The sequence below is a fragment of the Clarias gariepinus genome, chromosome 23 (genome assembly GCF_024256425.1).
Source record: "Clarias gariepinus isolate MV-2021 ecotype Netherlands chromosome 23, CGAR_prim_01v2, whole genome shotgun sequence".
NCBI classification, from domain to species: domain Eukaryota; kingdom Metazoa; phylum Chordata; class Actinopteri; order Siluriformes; family Clariidae; genus Clarias; species Clarias gariepinus.
Genome location: NC_071122.1, coordinates 3,157,632 through 3,185,343, shown reverse-complemented (window position 1 = coordinate 3,185,343; position 27,712 = coordinate 3,157,632). Strand labels below are relative to the sequence as shown.

At 40.8% G+C, this 27,712-nt stretch overlaps 1 protein-coding gene across 4 annotated transcripts in view; it reads right to left on the bottom strand.

Annotated features, from left to right (window-relative positions):
* Positions 1 to 27,158, bottom strand: part of LOC128511599 (nck-associated protein 5-like) — a 73,444-nt gene extending 46,286 nt beyond the window's left edge. For all 4 annotated transcript variants that reach the window (XR_008356184.1, XM_053484527.1, XM_053484528.1 and 1 more), the window contains exons 1-5: positions 27,088 to 27,158; positions 14,526 to 14,690; positions 10,624 to 10,692; positions 10,281 to 10,319; positions 7,199 to 7,318 (exon numbers count right to left, since the gene is read on the bottom strand). Coding sequence is in view for 3 of the 4 variants with exons in the window: in XM_053484527.1 (XP_053340502.1) it covers positions 7,199 to 7,318; positions 10,281 to 10,319; positions 10,624 to 10,692; positions 14,526 to 14,675 (378 nt within the window). In the remaining variant the exon portion in view is untranslated. The remainder of the gene's footprint in view (positions 1 to 7,198; positions 7,319 to 10,280; positions 10,320 to 10,623; positions 10,693 to 14,525; positions 14,691 to 27,087) is intronic.
* Between the last annotated feature and the right edge of the window lie 554 nt (positions 27,159 to 27,712).

Sequence of the window (27,712 nt, the reverse complement as noted above, 5' to 3'; positions counted from 1 at the left end):
GGAAGCGCCGGCCTGACCTGCTGCTTGGAACGTTTTCCCTACCAGGGTAGAAGAAGTTCTACACGGCTTGGAGGGAAGTGTTGGTTTCTTTAATGAGGATGATGTTCCAGGAGAGAGATCATGGGGAGAAGATCACAGTGCTCACACTCTCCATTAAGCCCTTCGAGAGCGTGCTTCTCACCCAAACATTCGAAGCAGAATGTGTGCATATCGCCCTCCGAAAGGAAATTTTCACAAGGAGGGGGACATCTTACTCTAAACTCCGCCATACTATCTGGTGAGTTTTATGAGATTTAATTCTGCTTATTTTGTATTTTTGTTATGCTTTGCTGACACACACACGCACAATAAGGTGAAGAAAAAGATCTGAGGAATGTTGCCGGCTCACTCCTATTTATAACCTGCAGCTGCATCTAATCAGATGACGTCACCTGACCGAGGTTATATAAGCCAAAATTTGGCGTGTTTGGTACACACATGCTTCACAACCGGCAACATGAAAAGATATTCCCATAGCTTTTTTACGCAGCATCGAGTGAAGCCTTTAAAAGGGAACTACATTACCCAACATGCAACACACAGCCCTCCTTGTGTTCCTGACATCAGCCTCACCTCTGGGTTGCACAAACAGAACCGGGAAGGCACATTCCAATTCTCTGCTTCTCGGAATTTCCTACTTCTTCTCGAATTTCAAACTTTCCCTCCATTTCTTTTCCCAACAATTTTATATCAGTGTTACATAATAGATAGATAGATACTTTATTGATCCATAAGGAAATTTCCAACATCCAGTAGCAAGGATAGTATATATAGACTATCTAAGAATAATAGACATGTAGTAGCAATTACAGATCGTCAATCATGTATAGTGTAGTTTAAAAAAAAGCCTGGAAGGTGATCATACTACAGAACAGAAATCACTAAGATAAAAAGAACATTATAAATTGAGATGTGCAATGAATTATAGCCTTTAAAAGTAACAGCAGCACCAAAGTGAGGTATATGTCAATGCAAATTGTGAGGGTTCACCACTAGAGGGCACTGTTTTTGGTTTGTAGTTTTTGTTGGCAGACTCAGTTTCCCAGAAGGCACCTTGGTTAGGTGATGCGGGTGCTCACCTGAATGAGGTAGCTAATTAGTTACATTATAAATAGCTGGTTGTTCTGGGAAACTGAGATCGAGCATTAATGTGAGTTCTGTTAAGTGGGCCTTTGTTTTGTCTGGTTATGTTCTGTTTTAGTTTGTTTAATTATAGTTGGCCTTTTGGTTTCTGGAGCTTTAAGTTAAGTTTATATTTGTCTTAATTTAATATGTCTCTTTGTCTCTGGGTCTCGTCTGGTTTGTATCCCATGTCTGTACTGTATATTAGTTTGTGTAATCCCTTGTCTGTGTATTAGTTGATTATTGGTTTTGTTTATAGTATGCTCCCAAGCAGAGCCAACTTCCTTTGTTCATGTTTTGTTTTGTTTGTTAATTATTAAAAGACTCTTTGTTACATGTCACCCCTCTCTGCGTCTATGCCTTGCAACACCATGCCCACAGTCCAACACCTAACGGTTCGTGACACAAATAAGGTGCATTGCAGAGCAGGTGTATGGCCCTGGGAACAAAGATTTTACTGATTTAATAGTGTAGCTCTCTAAAATAAGCTTGCCACTGAACATGCTTTTCTGCTTGAGAAAAGTTCCATACAGACCGTGACTGGTGTTGGACATCATGGACAACATTTTGTTCAAGGTCCTTCCAGTTCCAGCTCCAACGAGTTAGCTTAAAGCTTACTGCAGATTCTGCTCTACTGACCACCTTGTTTAGTTAAGTGTCACCTCTGCATTCAAGGTTCCCCCCCAACATACTACAGCAGTTTAAATAATATTGGCCACTACTGATTGATAAAATATCTGTAGAAGTTTCTTGCAGATTCTAAAAGAGCCCAGTTTCCTTAGGATGAACATCCAAATTTGACTTTTTTGTATATATGTTCTGCAATCACTGACCAGTCCAGCAGTAGCCCTAGGTATTTTTATGTTCTCACCACCTTACAATTAGCTTCTTCAATAGAGGCTGGTAGTAGCGTGTAAAAAACAGCATGTACAGTATAGAAAGTCTATCACCCTCTCTCATTGGTCTTAGAGGTGTTCAGCTGGAGGTAATTTGACCAACAAAACTCCTTAAACTCCTTCACAAGGCTCCTGTTCCCTCCTGTCCCTCCCTGATACACCCCATGATGGCAGTGTCATTAGAAAACTTCTGCATTTGACATGACTCTGAACTGTACTTGTTGTCAAATTGGGTAAGTTCCCATCTAAGTTTTAATTTTGATTACTGGTGTAGTCAGGTGGACACAGTTTGGGCTGGTTTCAGATGAGATTTTGAAACAAAACCTAGGCAGAGTGCCAGCACTCTAGCCAATCAGACATCATAACATTATAGGACAGACATGGAGAGCTCCCATGCTGCACACTTCTCTCATCCACACTCTCATCCAGTAGTTGGTGATATTACATTATTGTGCTGTGTTGCAGCTTCGTAACTTCATTACTGCCTGCTGTTGTACAAAGATCTTATATGTGGTTGTGGTGTTACAAACTGCAAATCTACAGCTACAAAATGCTGAAATTACCAGATAAACCTGGCAACACTGTTGTACAGTCTCCTCTGGTTCTCCTACATTACGGCACCCCTCCCCTTCTCCACAGCTGTTGTTTTTCCATCTCTAACCAGGTCCCAGTATTCAACCCATTAATCTGGTTTAAGAGGAAACTGCATCATTACTGTGTGTCACGTGTTTACAAACGAGTTGCAGCAATGGTTTGTATATATTTTATATTTTGTCAGATTTGGTGTTTTAGACTTTCACACTATTACACATCAGGTGCATTAGCCTGCTGAAAGAGGCCACTGCCATCAGGGAAATCTGTCTCCATGAAGTAGTGTAACTCGGTCTGTAACAATGTTTAGCTAGGTGGTACATGTCAGAGTAGCATGTTAGCATGTTAAAAAGTAACCTGTTCATTAGACCCAATCCCTTCCACAATGCTCCAGACCATCTCACAAGACATCCTTCCCTTTATCACAACCATCATCATTCATCATCAATAAACCCTGCCTGGATCCAGTGGACATCAGCAACAATTGGCCAGTATTACTTCTATCTTATCTTTCTACAATTGTTTATAATTAAATGTCTCTCTATCTTTTTCAGAACAATGCCAACGATCTCAATCCGCTGCATCTGACACGGTGAACTACAAGATTCTCTTATCTATTCTACCAAGCCTTGGAAATTAGTGGCACAGCATAGCAACGGTTTGCTACCTACCTAGAAGATGAGGTGACACGGAGGGGACCCACATCAGACTTCCTACTGGTGCCCCACAGGGTTCAGTACTGGGTTTGCTTCTGTTCTCGATCTATACTCAGCCTCTTGGTAAGGTCATATCCTTGCACAGCTTTTCATGCCATTGTTATGCAGATGACACACAACTCGTTCTCTGATAGCTCATCAGGTGAAACTCAATCTCAAACTGCAAATCTACCAAACTGCTGTTTATCCCAGGTGATTTATTCCCCTGTCAAGATCACAAGGGGGGATAAATCACCTGGGATGAACATATATTGGATCACTCTTTAAGTTATTGCCTGCAATCTTGGGGTAACTCTGGACAATCAACTGCTATTTTTCACATTTTCACTGTCATTTGCTTACCTTACACACTCTTGTCGAGTTCTTCTTTACAACATCAAGAGAATGCCCTCATTTCTTAGTACACAGGTTACACAGGTGCTTGTTCAGTCCCTTGTTATTTTAAGACTAGACTACTAATGTCATGGCACGCCAGGTCACGCCCACCTGTCAAACCAAGCCATGATCTTCCACGACTTCCACGACTTTATTCCATACTCCAGTCACTGTTTCAATTTTGCCGCCTCATTAACCGACTCCAGCACACCTGTTACTCAATTCATTCACTACTCTGCTCTATTTAATTTGCTCACAAACAACCACCCATTGCCAGATTATTGTGTGCCTTAATGCCCAATTCTCCATCGATTTCACCTGCCTTGCTACTCGAATTCAAACCACTGATACTTGCCTACAAAGCTAAAACTGGCCCAGCACTCACATACCTCTCAGCTCTAATTACACCCTGCATTGCACCACATTCCCTAGGATCCTCCAGCAAGCATTTAGACTGTTTTTTTTCTATTCTAGCACCTAGGTTGTGGAATGAAGTCTCTGGCAATCTTCAAACAACGACTTATCTGTTACCTCAATATTTTGGTTAATTCCCCCACCCAAAAAAACAAAACAATACTGTGCAATGGTGTTTATCTGATGACACCTGGTTAATAATCTAGGAACCCAGTTAATAACCTAGTAACCCAGTGTAAGGATCTATCCAATGACGGAAACTTCAAAGCACTTTTGTAAGTTTGGGTAAGAGGCGAATGCTTTAATGTCAATGTAACATTCGCATGAAGGGCAGACCCAAGGCTCAGAGGATCCTGAGGCATCCAGAGAAGGTCCACCTCCAGCTGGATTCTACTTCATGATTGTTTGGAGCTACGAATGCTGCTCCTGAGCTCTCAGTGACCCAGACCACCTTTGCCCTCTGCACCTGTCTGACTCATCTTGGTCCCATCCTGGTGCTGAGCTGGACATAAAATATGTTTTCCATAATAACTTAGACATCTTCTGTTATATTGAATTGCCAGCTGCCTAACACAGTATGTCAGCGTAAAATTCCTGCTACAGTATATGTTATGACCCAAATGAGGATGGGTACCCTGTTGAGTTTGGTTCCTCTCAAGGTTTCTTCCAGGGAGTTTTTGCTTGCCACCAACGCCGTCACCCTTGGCTTGCTCATCAGGGACAATCTGATCATTTTTATCTATACACATTTTTCTCGCGCAAACACATTTACATAATTTTCATTAAATTTTGTGAAGCTGCTTTAAGACAATGACCATTGTTAAAAGCACTATATAAATAAAATTGGATTGATTAATGTTGGAGGCTTTCCAGCAGAACATCACCTCTGCATGCTTGCCTTCTTCCTATAGTGCATCCTAGTGCCATCTTTTCTCGAAGTAGGCTACATGCAGTACGTACACACACACACACACACACACACACACACACACACACACACACACACATCCAAATAATGTAATAGAAAGCGTGATCCATCAGACCAGGCCATCTTCTTCCATTGGTCAAGTTCTGATGCTTACCTGCCCATTGTAGGTGGTGCATATGGGTCAGCACAGACACCCTGACAGTTTATTTGTTCCCTAAGATGCCCCACTCTCTGACAGGTGCCTATGTAACCAAATCTTCAGTGTTATTCACCCTCACCATTTTATAGCTCATATGATTTTATGCTGAAAGAGGCTTGATCACGGCACACCTCCAGAGTCAGGCTTTGAATCTCTCCTGTGCTCTCTGTATCATGTCACAGTCCACGCACATGCTGTAGGCTCATTGGGGTATCCAAATTGCTTGTAGTGTATGATTGGGTGTGTGAGTGAGTGTCTGCTTGTGCATGTGTGTATCTTTCCTGTCATGCCTTGGCACCCCATCCAATTACATTTTGGAATCATAATTGCATCACTATATGCAGGAAAAGGACTATAAAGAATAAATGATTGTATTTGTTACAGAAACTCCCAATGTGCACTAATGCAATGTTCAACTCTCTCTCTCTCTCTCTTTGGTATTCTCTCTTAGAGTGAGACTTAAAATTAATCTCTCAGCTGATAAGGGGAGAAAAAGGAGAATAATGCTAACAAATGGGCTGTAATAATAAGTGACCCTTTTTCCTTGAAATACTGAAAAAACTAAAAATGTTTCTAAAGAATAAAAAATGAGAGACCAGATACAGTATAGAGAAAGACAGAAATAAAGAGAGAGAGAGAGAGAGAGAGAGAGAGAGAGAGAGAGAGTAATTTAGCAATAAGCTGTGTGTAAAGGAATCAGAGAAAAAACAGGGACAAACATTTTAAAATACACGTCATAATTTGTTGATTTTTAACCTCCAAAAGACAATTTCTGATTTTCAAAAATAGAATGATAAAAGCTTTAAAACATAAACGACGCACAACTTAATATTAAACTCTGCTTTCTAATGTGCACGTGATCTGCTTTCTTCCAGAACAAATCCACTGAATTAACCTTCACTTCTGTTTAACCTCATGCTGTGTCATGATGTGTAATTCACACTTACCGCACAATGCTAATGTCTGTGTAACCATCTGTACCTTTTTTCAAGCATTTGATTCTCACTCCACCTTTTGATGTTTTGTCATTTTGTGTTCTAAAAGATTTTCAATTTAATATTAACTGTTTGTGGTAAAATACACAAGCCTCTTTATGAGCTTTGGGGAGCACAAACTTTTGAAGCACTTGCTTTTGAAGAGTGGCTAAAGATGTCTGATCATGGATTCAACCTGCATCGCTCTGCACGACGTGATGTGTGACTTAAACACAAACATCATAAACGTATCTGATGATAAATTGAGATTGACAGCGACTCATCTCGCCTCACACACACACACACACACACACACACACACACACACACACACACACACACACACACATAGAGCATATAGAGCACATAAAGCATATACACATTTAATGCTTGGTGAGATTCATTACTTATCACAGAATGCTCAGGAAAGTCTTTATTATTCCAGTGTATACACATTTATATATTTCACGGTGAAGTCCAGTCATGGAGTGGAATATTTAATGGGAGAATGTGATTGTGATTTTGACTGTGAAAGGTTTGTCCTTCAGAATGTCATCTGATAATTAATAACTGCAACAGTAATTATAATAATTGTGAGGTGTTTTGATTAACAGTGAAAGAACTGCAGCGGTCTGATAAAGGGAGAAAAAAACAGGTTCTATTTGAATACAGAGTACCAGAGTCAGAAATCACATCAACAAGATGAACACCAAAGCCAACTGAGAACACAGACACTCACACACAAACAGGGCTATTTTAAGGGACAATGACTAAAGGTTAATCAGTTTTTACGTGAGGAAACTTTTTTTCCCGATTTTCCCGAAACTCCACCTCAACTTACATTACTCAGCTCTGGTAATGCTACCCAGAACATAATAACAAGCTGATGGTTGTAAAAGAAAGTGATGTAAGACGAAATGCACATGATGTAGTAAACTCAGTACCTGGTGTAAAGGTGAGGAGGAAAAGTGCAGTTTGTGTGTAAGGAAGTCGGTCAGAGTTCGGTTTTGTCGCTCCAGATCAAACACTCGCATCTTCAACTTTATACACTCCTCCCTTAGGTCCTACACAGAGTATACACACAGTTATATACACACACAACCTCCTTCCTAAGAACCTATACACAGTATATACACTGTCACAGACGCACACACTCCCCTCTCTCTCAAGAGAAAATATATCCAAGTTCCATTTCTACAGTAAGATATACTAAAATGTTTGCTGAAATCAGAGTATACTCACTTTTGTATATATACTGTATATACTGTGTATATATATGTGTATATATGTATATATATACAGTAGTATGATGCACAAAGAGGACACACCTCTAATTTCAGCAAAAGTTCAATACTTCAATACTATAGAAATGGAACTTGTTCATGTGTTTGTCAGCTTGATAGGACCATACAAATGTGTGTATCTTATATTAGAACATTTACAATTTGGTGCTTTGAGTACAATTCACTCATACCGACCACTGGATGACCAACATGGCACCTGATGGCAAAAACTCTCGGATGATTTAAAAAATAGAATTGTTAATCTCCACAAAGATGGGTTAGGCTACAGGAAGATAAGTAACACCCTGAGTACAGGATCACACAGAGGTTTTCTTAGACGGTTCCATTTAGAACAGATCTTGCAGGGGTCGATCAAAGAAGTTGAGGCCTTGTTCTGTTCGGCAGGTGCATAGGCTGGTTTTTAAAAAACAGACGCATGAGTGCTGCCAGCATTGCTTCAGAGGTTGCAGAATCGGGGGTCAGCCTGTCAATACGCAAACCATACTCACTGCAACAAGTTTGTTTACATGGCCGTCGTCCCAGAAGGAAGCTTCTTCTGAAGCTGGCTTACAGAAAGCCCACAAACAGTTTGCAGATGACAACCTGTCCAAGGGCATAAATTACTGGAACCATGTTTTGTGGCCTGATGAGAATAAGATAAACTTGATTGGGTCAGATGGTACCCACTATGTGTTGCAATGCCTACGTGAGGAGAACAAAGAAAATTGTCTCTTACAGTACCTACAGTTTTTGTACTGTACAGTAAACTGGTGGTTATATCGTGGTGGTAGCATCATGTTGCCTGTCTGCATGAGTGCTGCTTGTACTGGGAGGCAGTGGTTCATTAAAAGAAACGTCTCGGGTTACTTTGCTGTAACCCTGTTCCCTGAAAAAGCAGGGATAAGATGCAGTGCGAAAGCGCTATGGGAAACGTTTCGTCGTGACCGGTTGTGAAGCACGTGTGTGTCAAACACGTCAAAATTTTTGGCATATATAACCTCGGTCAGGTGACATCATTCGATTAGGTGCACCTGGAGGTTATAAATAGCCATAAACCGGAAACATTCTCAGGTCAATTTCGTCTGAAGGATGTCCAGTCACCCATGCAGTGCGGCATTGGAGCGCAGCATCTCGTTACCGCTTTTTCAGGGAACAGGGTTACAGCAAAGTAACCCGAGACGTTCCCTTTCAAAAGCTACACTCGATGCTGCACGAAAGCGCTATGGGAACGAGAATACCCACCCCGCTGCACTGCAAGTGTCTGGACCCCCAGGGTTGTGTAGTGTGCGCACAGTCCCCTCAAGGAGTCTTAGACATATTTCTGGGATGCTGACTCGGGGACCCGCGAGCCTGGCATCCAACTATGAAGCCTGAAAGATGTCTTGCGGAAAAGGCAGCCTGCCGCATGACATACTTAAAAACCCCTCTCGCCAAAGAGAGGCAAGCTTCCTGGTCGAATGCGCGCACAGGAGACAGCTGTGCCCGTATTGCGGTCGGATTCCGCATGACACTTAACATCATACCTCGTGGTTAGACCGCATGTTACCACCTCTAACAACAACTAACACACTGGCTCATCACTAGAGGAGCACTCTGAAGTGATAGTTTTTATCTCCGTGGAAGCGAGAGAGAAAGTTCTTCCCCCCTTCACAAGAAGTGCTGAAACGCGCTTGAGAAGTGGAAGGTAAAAGGCTCATGATCCGGCGAGAGAGCGAGAGAAAAGGAAAATTCTGTCTCATGCGCTTCTGCCAGATATGCACTCAAAAAATGCGAGGGACTTTAATGGGGAGAAATTGCGATACTTACTTGATCCCTCAAGCCCGAGATAGCGTGCTCTTCTTCCAAACACTGAAAACAGAAAGCGAGGAAATCGCCCTCAGCGAGATATTCTTCTACACGGAGGGATGGACTCGTGTCTAACTCTGCCATCTTTCTGGTGAGTAACAAGACACTTTCTATTTTCGCTTTCTTTTTTAAAAAAGTGTTTGCATACATGCACACTCACAAACGGATCCTGAACATAAAAAGATCTGAGGATGTTTCCGGTTTATGCCTATTTATAGCACGTGGCATGTTTGACACACACGTGCTTCACAACCGGTCACAACGAAACGTGCTTTCACGCAGCATCGAGTGTAGCTTTTGAAAGGGAACATGGATTCCAGCATGTACTGTGACATTCTGAAGCAGAACATGATGGCCTTCCTTAAAAACTGGGCCAGTTTCCCAACATGATAATGACCCCAAACACACCGCCAAGATGACAACTGCCTTACTGAGAAAGCTGAAGACGGAGGTGATAAAGTGACCAACTAGACCTGAACCCTACTGAGCACCTGTGGGGCATCCTCAAGCGGAAGGTGGTGAAGCACCATGTGTGTTACATCCAGCAGCTTTATGATATCATTATGGAGGAGTGGAAGAGGGAAGAGGATGCCACAAATTTGTATGGTCCTACAGAATAAGCTGACAAACGCATGAACATGATGAACATGAAACACTTTTGTGGCCAGCTATTTTAACAATAATGAAAGCTTTACTATATAATACAGTAAGGTAAAGAACACATCAAAAATATATATACATAGGAATATATATATATATATATATATATATATATATATATATATATATATATATATATATTCCTATTATCAAATTGGCATCAAAGGCATCAAAAGTAATTTTTTTATGTAGAAAGCATGAAAATTGTAAATAGTTTAGAGCCTTAATTAAGGTGTACCTTCTGGTTCAGCAGAGCCTGCACTACATGATTTGCCACCTGCAAATAAATAAATAAATAGTTAAATAAATATGTAGATACAAGAGAGACAATGTTACTTTTTGGTTTAGACATTTCCTGTGTTTTCATTGTAGGTTTTCTTCAGCTCCAGGCACACCCTGACTCCACCCCTTACACCACCCTGGTCTCATTAACCCATCATTATGTGTATGTGACCCTAAGCCATGTTTCTTGTTCACATTTCGTTTTTTTAGACTGAGTTGTTCTCTAAATCAAATGATCGGCATTGTAAGGAAATTTTCTCATGTTTTTTATCGTAAAAAAAATATATTTTAGATCTCACCTCATCTAAACATCGCTCATAGGCCTCTCTCTGACTCTCGTTCGCCAGAGCCAGTGATGTGTTCTCTGTCTGCACAAAAACAAAACATGTTATAGGGCTAGCATTATCTTAACAGATATACACAAAGACACAAACAGAAAGAGAGAGAGAGAGAGAGAGAGAGAGAGAGAGCAGGAGTTCAGTGTGATGCTCACCCAAGCACTAAATAAAGATCTTTGTGCTAAGATGTTTTACGATACTTCGGTCAGGTACAGGATGAGCCAGGTCACATTTTTACTGAATATTTTTCCAAGGTTGTGTGGAACACATTTATCATCACACTTCATTAGATAAAGAGGAAATGGAATTTGAAAAAGTGTTACAGGTGTACTGAAGTGTAAGATGATGCTCAGGGAGTTAAATATTATTCATCTGTTAGGGGAACAAAATTCTTTACATTGATTTGATTGAAACAGAATGATAACAAAACACTTTGCTTTTTTTTTTTTTTTTTTAGATCAGTGGAAAGCACACAGACCAGAAAGTCTCTCTCATTAACTTTATATATTTATATTACATGTAAATACAGGATATGTTTAGGTTAAAAGTTGCCTCTCTGTGTATAAATCCTGCAAAAAATGTACAACTTCTTCTGTCATTACAGTGAGTCTTTGTGGTCTAGTGTTTGGGGCGGAAGCACAAAACATACATTACTTCTCGTAATCAGATTTAAATATATGCAGTTTTCCTCTGTCGAGTGTATTTTCTTTGATTAAGTTATTGTCTTTGCTGATTGGTCCAAAGGAAAAAAAAAAACAATGTAAATCATGCATTTACAACATTACAATTATGTGACACTTTCTCATGAAATTACAGCAACGCAGTATTTGACTAAATAATAAGCCTTTGTACATAAATTCCAACAATTGTTTAAAATTCCAAAAATGTAATAAAAGTTTCTTGTTCATTGTTTTTACATTTTTACTTTATTTAGCTTGACATTAAAGAAATCCAAAAGAAATTTCACAAACAACAACAGAATGAAAGATTACACTCTAACAACACAATTCATTACAGTGACAGTGTGAATCGTTACACTGTAACAAAAGTTAATCATTGCACTGGAACAGAGGGAATCGTTACAGTGTATTAGTGACAATCAGCCACATCTATATATAGCCATCTATAAAGCGGATTTAAGGCTTTGTCCATTGATAAAAGCACAAAATAAATATAATTAAATAGAATTAGATGAATAAAAACTTGATTAATAATAAAGATGTTTAGAACAGTAATGCTGGTGTTGATGCTGCAGCAGGAGCTTGAGGTTAATCTTTACTAAAGGCACTTAAGAGTAAACAGTAAAGATTATTCACTCAGAAATATAATGTCAAACACAATCACACTGAGATTAACTGCAGGCATGATGTTCATCTTAATAAGGCGCGCGCACACAAACACACACACACACACACACACACACACACACACACTAGGGTCAATCAATCTGTTTGTATTTAAGTCATGAATTCAAAAATAAAGGAATGTGTGCGTGTGTAGATAAATTCTGATAAAGAATGATGAAAAGAATGCAGTTGAGTCTATGTGTGTGTGTTTGTTCTAGTATTTCCCAAATCACACACTACTGTACTAAGTAATATGTCAAGAAATAAAGAAAAGATTTTTCGTTTTTTTAGATGAACTTAGTCCATAATCACTGTGTATTAAATTCTCTCAATGAAAAGGCTACACTAGAAGTCAGACTGGGGAAAAAATGACCGCTATCCAGAAATCTGCTTAGAATAAAGTCTGTATTCTAGTGTTAAACAATACCAAAAAACATTTTTTTTTTTTACATTTCTTATTTACATTGGCAAAATCTTGGCTCCCTCTAGCGGGCAATGTAGGACATTAAGTCACTTAATAGAACTCTTGGACTAAAATACTAAATAACTATTTTAATATATCTCGAGGTTATCATTGTAGACACATTTGCATCTAAACCATATCTTTCACTATCTCTTATTAATAATAATAATAATAATAATAATAATAATAATTTTACGGTTTACCTGTGTTTCAATTATTTATGTTGTATTATTGGACTTTTATTTGAATATACTGAAAAGAGCACCAACTTATTACTTCTAATGTATCACCTTTATTCTACAATTATATACCAATGATAAAAATGGACCAGATTGCATGTATGCTGGTAGTAATTAATGCTGGAATAAATGTTGCATAAAAATAAAGTAGAAATGTAATTGGAATATTTCAGAGAGAAACTCCTAACGACATGAGAAGACGATTTAGAGGATTTAATTGTTTTTTTTAGGTGTCAAGTCATGGCGTTAAATCTTGATTTCAAACGACTTGAATTTGAGAATGGACTCCTTTAGGAATGAACTGCCAGCAACACTCGTAGGAGAGAACACAGAAGAGGATTGAGGTAAAAACAATGTATAGATAGCAGTTACAGTGAAGCCTCAGGTTGTGAGTGTCCCGCAGAATGAGCAAAGATTTTTAATAAATTTTTACTTGAAAAACGAACAAATCTTGGTTTACGAGAACCGAGTATAATGTATCACGTATGCGCTTCTTGTTTTGACGCCGAGCGTCACGTGATCACTACTGAGCCAATGGTTTTTATCTTTCTTGCGCTGCGGAATTGTGGGTAATCGTCTCCCCTGCTGGGTCTTAGTGCGCGTCTCTTACTGGTATAATTAACATCCGTGCACACGTGTACTGTTTCACGTGTGTGTCTGTAAAACATATTTTAGTTTGTGTTAACAGCACGTATGTACTGTTTCTTATAATACACGCGTGTGTGCGCGCATGTAAAGCAAAAGAAGCCTGTGCGCACGCATAATTTGACACCGTGCCAGTTTACACACACTCTCTCTCTCTCTCTCACACACACACACACACCTTAAGCGTGTGTGTGTGTGTGTGTTTGTTTATATATGTATATGTTTATATTTGTTAATAAAAATAAATAAATAAAATAAATATTTGCAAGGAAATTGTCAGGAAATAATACTTTAATAGCTTAACTTTTGCTAGATTTCCATCTTCACAGATTGCCTAAGCACTCAGCTAACTAAGGTAACTAATTAGCTAACCAGTTATCGTGATGTTAGAAACCACACAACTAATTATGGATTTAATAACTCTCTATTAATAATCTGAAGGTGAATTAAGTTCAGCGTGCATCATCCCAATTTGTACTACGAATCTCTATCAATTCACAAAGCGTGATGATCTGGTGTTCAGTCTTTCACCAATTAATGACCTGCAAAATCAGAAAATCAGTGATTTATCATCAAGGAGTTTTCTGTGTTCAGCACTGCTTCCTACATCAGGTGAGAATGTATCCTATACTCTAAACTTATATTAATTAACAATACAAATACTGAGGTTTTATAATAGAGCAAAAAATAGAAACATATTCTGTTCACGGTTTACAGAAATCCTTTTGTACCGAGTCTTCACCTCATCATGGGGTTCATTCAGTGATGAAGCTAAGAAAACTGATTTGAGCTGGAATGTGCTCGCTTAGTCACAAGACGTGAACAGAGGTGAGCTCTGCTAACAGAGAATCGCTGATGGGACATGGTAATAAATGGTAAATAGTTTTTTCACAAAAAAATTGTGTGTATAGAATAGGTTGTGTATAGAAGACAGATACAGGGTGGGTGCTTACTACTGTGAAACAATGAGGTTCCGTTCAGACCATTTTAGAAAATAAAGGTGTTTGATTCAGTTGTGATAAAGATAAAATCCTAAACATGATGTCAGATTAGAGGCAAGTATAAATGTGCATGCTATCACTAGTTACTCTCTCACAGAGATGTGTAGAGAGAACACGTCACTGATAATAAACAAGTTTTTATTATATATATATATATATTTTTTTTTACCTCCAGTTCTCGAAGTCTCTCTAAAAGCTCTTTATTGCTCGTCGTCTCATCCTCCTCCTCTTCATCCTCTTCCTCGTCTTCCTCCAAAAGCACATCAGTGTCACCCTCTACTGACACACTCGCCTCATCACACTTTCTCAGCTCTGACATTCCCGACACCTCCACCTGGGTTTTACATACACACACATTTACTGTTTTCCTTGATATCACGGTATTGCATAAATGTGACATGTGTTTTAATTGTATGGTTTATTCATCACTTTCTCTCCTTACTGTGTATTTTTCACAAAACAAATTTTATTTTTGCTCACTTAAACTCTCTCCCATTCACTCGCTCTGCCAGATTAGACTGAGTAAATCCCAGTGATCGAACTCATATTGTAGCATATACTTTGTTTCACTAAAGTTAACATTATATTTTTATTACCCACCTAAAACACATTAATTAATTCTTTTATTTGCCAACCAAAACACAATATTAATTACTACCTAAATTCACAACAAGACTGGAACAAGGTTGTATATAACTTTACTCCAGTCTCTGACTGACTTCCATATTTGTCCCTCTGGGCCATGTTGTTGTATAAGATTATTTATATATTTGTTTTTTTTTGTGTGTGTGTGTGTGTGTGTGTGTGTGTGTGTGTTTGCTTTTTTTATTAAGTGGATGCAGGCAATTTTTCTTATTTACTCTTATTGTTCAAGTAAATAATGGTAAATGAGAATATTCTAAAAATGATAAATCAATGAATTACCCATGCCTCATATAGCATTTTATTTAAATTGTTTATTTAACAATTGAGTATTAATTTAGGTTCCTTAAATAGATATTTGTCTTGCTTTTTTGCCAATCAGAAAAAAAAATCCTCAACTTATCCAAGCCTTGAGTTTTGATTATTGGTGTAATGGTATGTACTGTATACATGCATATGCATATTTAAATCTTTTATTAAAACATTAATGAATGATGTACAAGAGTAGCTATTAAAACTCAGAGCATTTAACCATTTTTTGTTTTGCTGTTTTTTTTTTATTTTATTATTTAACTGTGATCGAATGTGACTGAGCAAAAAATGCAAAAATAGTTTACATAGGCAGAGAAATATCACGGATACTGTACACATGACCACATGTTTTTCTTGGTCTTTTTGGGTTGTTTCTATGACCAAAAAAAAAAAAATTACATGCTCACTTTGAGAGTTTTAAATTTTTGCAACATCATTCCCATAGTGGTAAAATTTACCCTTTAAAAAGTAATGATAAATTTCCTTTAACCTGACGTATTCGAAAACTTAAATACATAGTTTAAACCTCTCAAACACTTACTAGGGTGTTTGCTGCTCACAAACACTAAATGAAAAAATGCAAAGATAAATATGTTTTGATATATCGTGTTGATATAACATCACTCTGTAAGTGAAGGAAGAAACTCGACTTGAGAATAAAATCCTGTGTTGATTTCTCCGGTGTGGTAAAGTTTCATATCATGAAAGATTCATTTCCATTTACACTATGAAGAAAAGAGGTATTATGACAGGCTAATGGAAAGGAACTTTACCAAACTATGCAAAAATACTAACAGTTGTTTGCACTGCTAAAGCTAGATCTGTTATTGTTACTGCATACCGAAGTCCTCCTTTCAGATAAAATAAAATTTTCATTTCATTTGGAAATAAAGCACAGAGAATTTGGAGGAATGGTGGAGCGGCACAGAATTCAAGCTACTTGAAGTTCAATGTGACATATCCACAGTCAGCGACGATTTTGGACACAGTATTGTCCAAAATTCATGGGGCTTCTATAAAATTTACCAGAAGATTTTATAGCACTTCATGCTTCTGTCTATTGACAAGCTTTATGGAGATGCTGATTTCCTTTTCCAGCAGGACTGCCCACAGTGTCAAAACTACCACTAACTAGTTTTCCGACCATGATATTATTGTGCTGGACTATTGTAAAGAGGCCGATGAGCTGAAAGATGCTATCAAAGCAACTTGGTCTTCACTAATGTGTCAGCAGTGCCACAGGCTGATTGCCTCCATATCATGCCACACTGATGCAGTAATTTGTGCTAAACAAGCCCTGACCAAGTACTGAATTAACATTTATTTCTGGATTTTACATTTATTTTTTGATATTGTCATCTACTGGATTATTTTATTTTTATGAACTGTAAGCTACAATACTTAATTAAAAATAGAGTAAATACAGTAAAATACAGTTTTTTTAGGACGTGTAATGTAAAGTATTAATATATAAAGTAATGATTGATAATTAATCATAAAGATTAATAAATTATATAAACAACTCTAAATGTCACACAGTGTAACAGATCCATTAAAGTCCATTAAAAGAGCCAGTGGCCTTCAGTGATGTGCTTTCTGCTGTTAAAAATAAAGTGTCGGAGACTTTCTTTCTCGCCACACTCTCTATTTTAACTGATTTATACGATGACTGACTTTCTGTCATTTCTTTTTATGCTACGCTTCTGTGCTGAAGGCCATATAACATAAGAATAAACATACAGTGGGACAAAAAAGTATTTATTCAGCCGTCAAGTTCTCCCATTTAAAAAGATGAGAGAGGCCTGTGATTTTTATCGTAGGTATACATCAACTATGAGAGACAAAATAAGAAAAAAAAAATCCAGAAAATACAATTGTAGGATTTTTAAAGAATTTATTTGCAAATTATGGTGGAAAATAAGTATTTGGTCAATAACAGAATTTCATCTCAATACTTTGTTATATACCCTTTGTTGGTAATGACAGAGGTCAAACGTTTTCTGTAAGTCTTCACAAGGTTTTCACACAATGTTGCTGGTATTCTGAACCATTCCTACATGAAGATCTCCTCTAGAGCAGTGATGTTTTGGGGCTGTTGCCTGTGGACTTTGGAGTGTGACTGTTTGAGGTTATACTGATAACAAGTTCAAACAGATGCTATTAATACAGGTAACGAGTGGAGGACAGAGGAGCCTCTTAAAGAAGAAGTTACAGGTCTGTAAAAGCCAGAAATTTTGCTTGTTTGTAGGTGACCAAATACTTATTTTACCGAGGAATTTACCAATTAATTCAGTAAAAATCCTACAATGTGATTTTCTGGATTTCGTCTCTCAGACTGTAGTTGAGATATACCTATGATAAAAATTACAGGCCTCTCTCATCTTTTTAACTGGGAGAACATATACAATTGATATACTGTATGACTAAATACTTTTTTTACTGCAATACAGTAATGGTCCAGTCAGTGATTTTATTTGAAGTTTTATGAAACTAGGTTTGAAACTCAGGCCTTATTCACACTATCAATGCAAATCTCTCTTAAATAGAAAACTGAAACCATATCTGTCTGCTGAAGTGCTGCATCATTCATGCAATTCCATAATTGTAGTTTTATTTTCAGCACAGCTTTACAGAATTCTCAGTCACACTATTTTAGCTTATTGTATCTTTGGACTGTTAGTGAATTTTGGCTCTGTTACAGAAATAAATGTCTTAGGTCATTTCCAGTCAATGATATTTTTACCATTAATACATCACTACATCATGTGAGACATAAACTGTAAAATGACCATGGACTTGCCATGTTTCTTTACTGTGAAATGTAAATGGCTTGGCTAAGCATTTATGAGATTTATAAACATCCACACATTGTTAAAAAAGCAGCAGGTTCCAGTTTCAATTTAATTACATTTCATTTTTACATTTTAACAATGGTCGCAAAGCAGCTTTACAAAGTCTAAAGAAAAACTTAATGTAAAAATGTGTATGAATCAAAATTATTAGATTGTAAATTGAGGTAAGTTTCGGGTAAGTACACCAAGGACCTTGTGTTATAAAAATAATTTTTTCTAGTTCAAAATTCTAACAAAATCTCCTGAGTTCTCATTTACACTAGTAAACCTTTCAACACTAATCAGCAAACCTTCCCGGTGGATGGACCAATCGATGGCCGCTTTACAGGACGCATTTGATGGCGTAGACTGGGACATGTTCCGGCACAGCACTGATTACATCGGCGTGTTTACGGAAGTGGTTGTGGGCGTTTTCGTCGGGTGACATGGACTTGTACAAGGCTGCATCATACAATGTTTAAAAAGCATTGAAGGAAGCGAAGCAGCACTACGGGAGGAAATTAGAGTCACAGCTCCAACAGAGTAACTCTAGGAGCCTGTGGCAGGGACTAAGGAACATAACGGACTAGGGCTGCAGCAATGCTGATGCTAGCAATGCTGATGCTAGCAATGCTGATGCTAGTGGTGCCAGCGGCTGCAGACAGGAAGAGAATGCCAGCACTGGAAATGTGTTCATCATCTCTAAGCATGACACGAAGAGAGCCTTCAGGAGAGTAAGCACCAAGAAAACAGCAGGAACAGACGGCATCTCAGGTTGAGTCCCCAGAGCCTGCGCAGACTAGCTTGCACCTGTGTTCACAGGAATATTCAACCTCTCCCGATCCCAGTTGGTAATCCTCACATGCTTTAAAGATTACATTATAGTTCCTGTCCCTAAGAAACCCCTGCCTGCTTCCCTCAATGATTATCCACTTCAGTAGTGATGAACTGCTTTGAGTGGCTGGTCAGAACCTTCATCATCTCTCCACTTCCTGACACACTTGACCCTCTACAGTTTGCTTACTATCCAAACTATTCAACTGATGATGCCATCTTTCATCTCCTTCACACATGTCTAACTCACCTGGACACGAAAAAGGGGAAGTATGTTAAAATGCTCTATGTCAACTACAGTTCAGCATTTAATACTATAATTACACCCTCACCACCAAGCTGAAGCACAAGCTGGAACTCAGCTTATTTCTGTGTCAGGGGATCTCCAATTTCCTGACTGGCAGACCACAGGCAGTAAGGATAGGTGGACATGTCTCAGCCGCCCTCACCCTCAGCACTGGAGACCCCAGGGTTGTGTTCTGTGTTGTTTGTCTGCTTTACTCATTGTACATGTGTGAATGCATGGCCACTACCAACTCCACCACCATCATCAAGTTTTCTGACAACACCGTCGTGGTGGGTCTGATCTCTGACAACAATGAGATGGCCTACCTGGAGGAAATTGAAAATCTGAAGAAACGGTGCTGAAGGAACAATCTCTTTTAAACAACAGCAAGACAAAGGAGTCGATAGTGGACTTCAGTTCAAAGCTGGAAAGGAACTACCAGACCCCCATTATCAACGAGAGTCCAGTGAATAGACTGGACAGCTTCCGATACCTCTGTGTTCACATCACACAGGACCTGTCATGGGCCTGTTACATTAACACCATGTTGAAAAAGGCCCGGCAGCGTCGCTACCAGATGTAGTATGCTAGACTTTAGACTGCTCTCCAGGGTGCTCAGGACTTTTACTCCTGCACCTTCCTGATAGGAAACATCGCAACGTGGTTTGGGAACAGCACCAAGCAGGACAGATGAGCTCTTCAGAGGGTGGTCCAATCAGATGAGTGCATCATCCGCATAGAGCTCCCTGACCTACAATCAATCTACAGCAATCAGTGCTGGACCAAAGCCACCCCAATAATGGACTGTTTTCTCTGTTGTGCTCAGGTAAGCGCTTCCGATCCCTGAAGGCCAATACAGAGAGACTGAGGAGGAGCTTCTTCCTGAAGGCGATATGTTCTCTCAATCAGAACACCACACAGGACTAAACCATTTTTGCACATTGCACATTTATGGACATTTATTTACATTGCACATCTGCACACTCATGCACATTTTTACACACCCTGGACATTTCTATTAAATTTTTGCACATTGCACGTTTATGGACATTGCATCTACATATTCATTTCTTTCCATATTTGCACACTCCCCGGACATTTCTATTTAAATTCTATTTCAATTTCCACAACTAAAGTTTTCTGTATTTTCTATATTTGTAGCTACATTTATAATATAAAGTTTTTATCTTCTATAGCTATATTTTAAGTTTTTCTATATTTTATTTCTTATTTTATTACATAATTTATTTCTTATTGAAAATCTTTCTATTAGGGTCACAGGCAGTCGTATAAGCATTTCACTGTATATCGTACGTGTATAACTGTGTATATGACAAATATATTAGAATTTGGATTTAAATTGGATTTAATTAAACTTCCCAGTGGTACTAGAGAACCCTCTAACAGTACTCAGTGAGCCTCCCAACAAAAATAAGGAAACCTCCCAGAAGCACTCAGTAACCCTCCAAGCAGTAAAGAGGAAATCTCTAAACACTACTTTCCACATACAGTAACCATCTCCACACTTCTAATGGAACTTCTATTATAAAAACTACAGCTGGGGTAGAGCTTTTTGTTACAAAGTCCCAAAGTTATGGAAATCCCTTCCAATTAGTGTTTAAGTCTGGGCTAAAAACCAGTTTATATAGGTCAAGCATTTTTGTAAATAGATTTGCCTTGGGTAAAAGAGCAGATCTGGGGGACACATGAACTGTAATCCTGCTGTCATCCTTCTGCGCTTGGATTCTACTCGTTCTGCTCCACCACATGACATAATAATCCTGCCACGATATGAATCCAGTAGATTTTGACCGCATGAGATCGCCAGTGGACAGTCAAGGCGCTCTTCTCAGAGCTCACCGACAGGGGCTGCTCTGCGCCAAAAAGATCCTCGCTGACGTCACAACCCTGCTCCGACAGCTCCAACTCTCTCCAATGCACAAGGGAAACCTCAACATGCAATGGGAACCATGTCTCCCTGCTTCTCCCACCTATGAAGGAGATCCAGGCACCTGCCGCTCCTTCCTTTACCAGTGCTCACTGATCTAGTGGAGCACTGCACTCTGGGAAATCCATGACCCTTGTTGTTTCAACCTTAAAGACTTCGCTCAAGAGATGAGAAGGGTGCTTGATTGTTCATGTCACGGCAGAAAGGGCTGGACATAGATTGTTGAAGCTCCATCAAGATTCTCACTCGGCTTACGATTTCGCCATTGAGTTTCATACACTTGCTATCTCAAGTTGGTAAAACAATCAGGCATTATGTGACAGGTTCTTTGAGGGCCATTTGGAGGCCCTTCAGGATAAGCTAGTATCCTGAGAGCTCCCCTCCTTGCTCCAAGAGCTCATGGATGTGGCTGGCCAGGTGGATTTGCGTCTCCGCCTTCTGGGTTCGGGATATCATCGCTCACGCCTTTCTCATCAAGAGCAGGTGAACAGGAGAGACCTATGCAGATGGATTGGACCCGCATCTCACTAGAGGAGCGATCCTGCCACTGAGTAGAGGGAGTCTGCTTCTACTGTGAGAAAATTAGAAGAAAATCTTCTTAAAGGGGCCGTGTAAAGATGAGGATTTCTTTAGTTCATTTGGGAGCTCTAGAGTGTGCTACTCCAAGAAGACACCCATACCAACACTGGCTACTTCCCGTCTTCTTCCTCATTCACAGACAATGGACCCACCTGGTGCAAGCACTTATTGACTCAGGTTCAGACCACAATTTTATTAATGCAGCCTCAGCTAAGGCTCTGGGAATCCCAGCACTACCCTTGGAGACCCATCCTAAGGTTCAGGTTCTAGATGGAACTCCACACCCAACTATAACTCACAGAAGTCCTCTCACCGACCTGAGGGTCTTGGGCAACCACTCGGAGCCGATACCTCTTCATAATGGAGGGTTCTCACGCCACAGTCGTCCTGGGTCTGCCCTGGTTAACTTGTCACAGCCCGCAGATTAACTGAGCCACAAATTTGATCTTGGGCTGGAGCCCATCATGTTCCATGACTTGCTTCTGAGCTGCCACCACACCATGCCTACCTGAGCGGAGGAGCCACCAGATCCCACCCACATTTCTTTAGAGTACCAGGATCTCAGGGCCATCTGTTTAGCCAGACTGTTTACCAAACTAGATCTGCGAAACATGTACCCCTCGTCTGCATTCAAGGGGGAGATGATTGGAAGACTGCCAATAACACCCTGACAGGACATTACTAATACCTAGTGGTTCCGTTTGGCCTAATGAATGGTCCAGCAGTCTTCCAAGCTCTCGTTAACAATGTGCTCAGTGACTTCATTAATTCATCTGTCTTTGTTTTCTTGGATGACATGCTAATCTTTTCTTGATACCTAGAGAAACACAGACACCACGTTCCCTTTTAAAGGCTACACTCGATGCTGCGTGAAAACGCTATGGGAACATCTTTCTGTATTGCCAGTTGTGAAGCATGTGTGTATCAAACACATGCTTCACAAAGACACACTCTCGCTTATAGCCTTATTCATCCCGTGTTTTCGTGCCATCATCTTCGATTTATTCAAGTGTTGTTGATGCAAAGGTGTGGTTATATGATGATGTCCCAGTTAGAAGAGACGCTTGGGCTATCTCTTTCCTGGGACATCATCCTCCTTGAAAAGAAGCATACACTCCCCACCAAGCCGTGAAGACTGACATCTTCCCTGGTCGGGAAGAGCTTCAGGCAGCTGATCAGGCTGGTGCTCTACTGCACACCATGGCGGTTTTGCAGGTTTACCAGGCTGACCTGCTGAGAGACCTGAGCACTGGCGGGGCTCTACAACATTGTTCCTGGAATTACGCTGAGCCACAGACCTGTCTCTTTGTGCAACAAAGCAGACGGTCTGTGCTATCGGCTGTTTTTATGGCTGCGATGGTGTTCCGCAGAGTTACCTGTGGCTAAATCTCACAGGAGAATCAAGGATAAGGATCGTGTATTCCTCCTTGATGCCCCATGTCGCCCTCTGGCCTGTTTGGCGACGCTGTTAACGTCGCCTCTAGGTTCGGGGGGGCGAAATCATATGAACAAGCCTCCGGGAAAGTCCTTCCCCGCCATGCTCAAGGGTAGGGGCACGCCACGCTTTGCAATCAGCCTCGAAGTAGTCGGACCTACGTACTGCCTCCTTCACCAAGAAGAAATCCTGAGGTCGTCCAGGACCGTGGGGGTGGCTCCACCCGGGGAGGGGCACGTAGAATTCCTCTCTGGAATGAAGTGTTCTCCCTGGCACCTCCAGGAGGTCGGTGTTCTTGCTCCGCCACCACTGGTGTTTTGGACAACACCGGTCTCCAAGAAATGTAAGTTTTTCGCTTTTTCCCTGCCATGTTCAGGATGCCGAACAGCTAACACCCCCCGTCTAACCGCAAAGACTCTGCCCCTTTCGAAGAAACTGGCAGCATAGAAGCTACTGCCAAGTATATCTCCTTGGGTACTGAGCACTGTGGTGAGAGCTACAGAATCCAGTTCTCACATCGCCTACCTCGTTTCAACGGCGTGGTCTCCACTTCCGTCAAACCAGAAAGGACGCATCTGCTGACTCTGGAATTACAAGACGTTACTGGGAATAGGGCCATAGAACATGTTTTCTTGGTTTCCAAGAGAAACGGGGGGCTGCATTTTGAATCTTCGCGGGCTGAACCGCTCTCCAAAATAAGACAGGTTCAAAATGTTGACTGTCAAAGTGATTGCTCTCAATCCAACCAAGGGATTGGTTGTGACAATCAATCTGAAGGACTCATATATTTCACAAGGAAATGTTGCCACAACACAGAAAGTTCCTGAGGTTCGCTTTCGGGGGGGAAGCTTACCAGTATCAGGTCCTTCCATTTGGTCTAGCTAACCCGCACATTAGACGACTAGCTATGCAGGCTCAGTCTCAGGAGCTAGCACTTCGACCTCGGGATGTCGTCCTGGCTCATCTCCGTTCCTGGGTTGAGACTCAACGCCATAAAGCGTTCTCATTCCTGCTCAAAACACAACATTTTGGGTTAGGTTGGATAGGCTTCACCTACTATCTTCAGTACGCACTCTTTAGATTTACGACCACCAGAAAAGCCAGTGACGTAAGTCATAGCAGCCTTTTTTCATCACATTGGTGAGAGATGCTAATGCCCTAGCCTACGAGGCGTGTGGTCTCACTTCGCCTCGAGGAATCAGGGCTCATCTGACCAGGGGGATTGCCTCATCTGTTGCGCTGGCAAGAGGGTTTCCCCTGCAGCAAGTGTGTCATGCAGCAGGTTGGTCCTCTCCGCACACATTTATGAGATTCTATGATCTAGATGTTCATGCTACTCCGGGCTCACAGGTCCTCGAGTCAGCCTCCCAGAGATAGTCTCCTCGGCCTTTGTGCGCACATGCTTTACAACCTTGGGGTCCAGACACACCAGTGCGGCGTTGGTATTTTCGTTCCCATAGCGTTTTCACGCAGCATCGAGTGTAGCCTTTGAAAGGGAATGTCTCGGGTTACTTCGCTGTAACCCTGTTCCCTGAAAAGGCAGGAATGAGATGCTGCGCTCCAATGCCGCACTGCCTGCGTGACTGGAAGTCCTTTTCAGACAAAATTGATCTAAAGAATGTTTCCGGTTCACTCCTATTTATAACCTGCAGGTGCACTTCATCAGATGACGTCACCTGACCGAGGTTATATATGCCAAAATTTGGCGTGTTTGATACACACATGCTTCACAACCGGCAACACAGAAAGATGTTCCCATAGCGTTTCCACGCAGCATCTCGTTCCCGCCTTTTCAGGGAACAGGGTTACAGCAAAGTAACCCGAGACGTTTGCCAAGTACTACAGAGGCTCCTGGGGAAAAACCTATTTGTCAAGACAGAGAAGTGCGAGTTTCACACTGCATCGACCATGTTCCTTAGGTTCATTATTGGTCCTACAGGCATCGTGATGAAGCCTGCCAACTGCCTGACACCCACCTCATGGCAACAGCTTCAAAGGTTTTTGGGGTTCACAAATTTCTATCATTACCCCATCTGGGAATACAACATCATCTAACACTGGTTACAGGAGACAGAGGTCCTTTTTCTGGTCTAGACTGACCACAAGAACCTGGAATACCTCCAGAGCGCCAAGAGCCTCAAATCTTGCCAGACTCGGTGGTCACTTTTCTTCACCAGGTTCAACTTCATCTTATTACCAGGGATCAAAATATTCCAAACCAGATGCTCTCTCCAGACAGTTCTGGCCCACTCACGACTCCACCATCAATAACACCATTGTTTCCCCCTCCTGCCTTCTTATGGTGGCCAAACTTGACATAAAGACTAAAGTCCAGCAAGCCCTGTCTCATGAACCATGGCCTAGTGATATTGCTCCTAACAGTCTCTTTGTTTCCCACCCTCTATGCCCTTAGGTCCTGAAATGGGCACACAGCTCCAAACTGTCCTGCCACCCTGGCGCAGCTTGAACCCTGGCTCAAGTCCAGCAGGGTTTTTGGTAGCCTACGATAAAGAAGGATGTCTCCGGCTTTGTGGTGGCATGCGACTTCTGTATAAGGAACAAACATGTCAACATGGCCCCAACAGGCCTTCTTAGACTCCTGCCTATCCCGCAGCACTCTTGTTTTGACATGATTCTGGCCTTCGTGACTGAATTACCCATGTTCAATGGCAGGTCATTATGACTGTGGTGGTCCAACTCTCTAAAGCGGCACACTTCATTCCCCTGCCAAAACTCATGATAGTTCATCAAACTCATGATAGTTCACCTGTTCAAGCTCCATGGCCTTTTCAAAGACTCTGACCGCAGGCCACAGTTCACCTTGCAGTTTTGGATGGCGTTTTGCAAAAGTTATTGGAGTCACCCTCAGTCTGTCTTCAGGGTTCCACTCCCAGTCCAACAGTCAGGCTGAGAAGAAGAATCAGTCCCTCGAGGTGGCCCTAGCCTCCCGGAATGTCACCTCATGGAGCAAATTTCTGCCCTGGGTGGAGTACGCCAATAACTCCCGAGTTTCTTCATCTACCAGTTTGTCTCCCTTCCAGTGCCACCTTTGTTCCCATCTCAGGAGGAGGAGGTCAGCATCCCATCTGACCAAGCTTTCATTGTCATTGCAGAAAAACCTGGATACAAGCTGGAAAGACGGTATTCCGATCAGCAGAGGTTACAAGGGACAACTGATCGCAGGCCCTCCCAGGCCCTATGTACAGAGTGGGGCAGAATGTCATGATCGCCACCCAAGATCGCCGATCACTGATTACATGATCGCCGTCTCTTGTATACTCTCTCCCTGTTACATTGGACCTTTTACCATTACTAAGATTGTCAACCTCTGCGCCGTCAAGCTCTTGCTCCCCTCAACTATGCGGCAGATTAATCCCACGTGTCATGTGTCCCAGTTACGCTGTCTCGCCTCATGCCCATCCATTTGTCCTGGAAGTTAATATCTGACTTTCATAAACCCTTCCCTGGGGGTCCCCGCCCCAACACCTAAAGGCGTTCATAAGGGAGGGGTACTGTCATGATTCATGCCCTGTCTGCCCCCTTTTTCCCACGCTGTCACTTTTCATTTAAACACACGCTGCTTACTGGCTGGATTATTGTCTGTATTTTTGCCTCAATTCTCTCGTGTTTTCTTTTTTTATGCTCTCATGTTGCGTAGTCCACTTTGTTTCTTTGTTTTTCATCTCACGATTTGACATGAAGTAAACATGTTTGTAAAATTAAGAACAAAATCCACTGCAAATACACATACATAGCAGTAATGCAAGTACCAATAATAATCGTTGTGATGTTTCACATGATAAATATCAGAATATTAAACAGTGTTGGAGTATTAAAGTGATGGACTGTTTATATGTTACTCACCTCTGGTTTCTACTTTTCACAGTGCAAAAGATCCAAATTTAAGGCGATTTTGCAGCGCTGCCTCCAAATTTTGTCTAAATCACACACACACACACACACACACACACACACACACACACACACACACACACACACAAAGAAAACATGAATCTTTTTACTTCACTTTTGCATGGGACAAAAATAAATACATTCTGTTTTTTTCATTGTTCTGTAAGTTTTTTTATCACTTTGATCTCTTCAATATTATTTTAAAATGTCTAACCCAAGTCTTAATGTTTGCTCAACATGTGCAAAAAAATTTTATGTTTATAAGATTGCAGCATGATTGTGGAGTTTATAACATCATGAAAACTGATGAGCAGAGTTTGTAATTATTAAACACACACACTTTAGCAAGTGTAGTGAAAAAGAATGTATCCAGAATATAAATATACCACAGACAAGCAGACAGGAAGCACTTAGAAATATAACAAAGAAGATCAGAGACAGACGTGTGTGTGTGTGTGTGTGTGTCTTGGTAATGGGGGTCAGGGGTAGCTCAGTGGTTAAGGCATTGGACCACGGTTCAGAAGATCCCAGGTTCAAACCCCACAACCACCAAGTTGCCACTGTTGGGCCCTTGAGC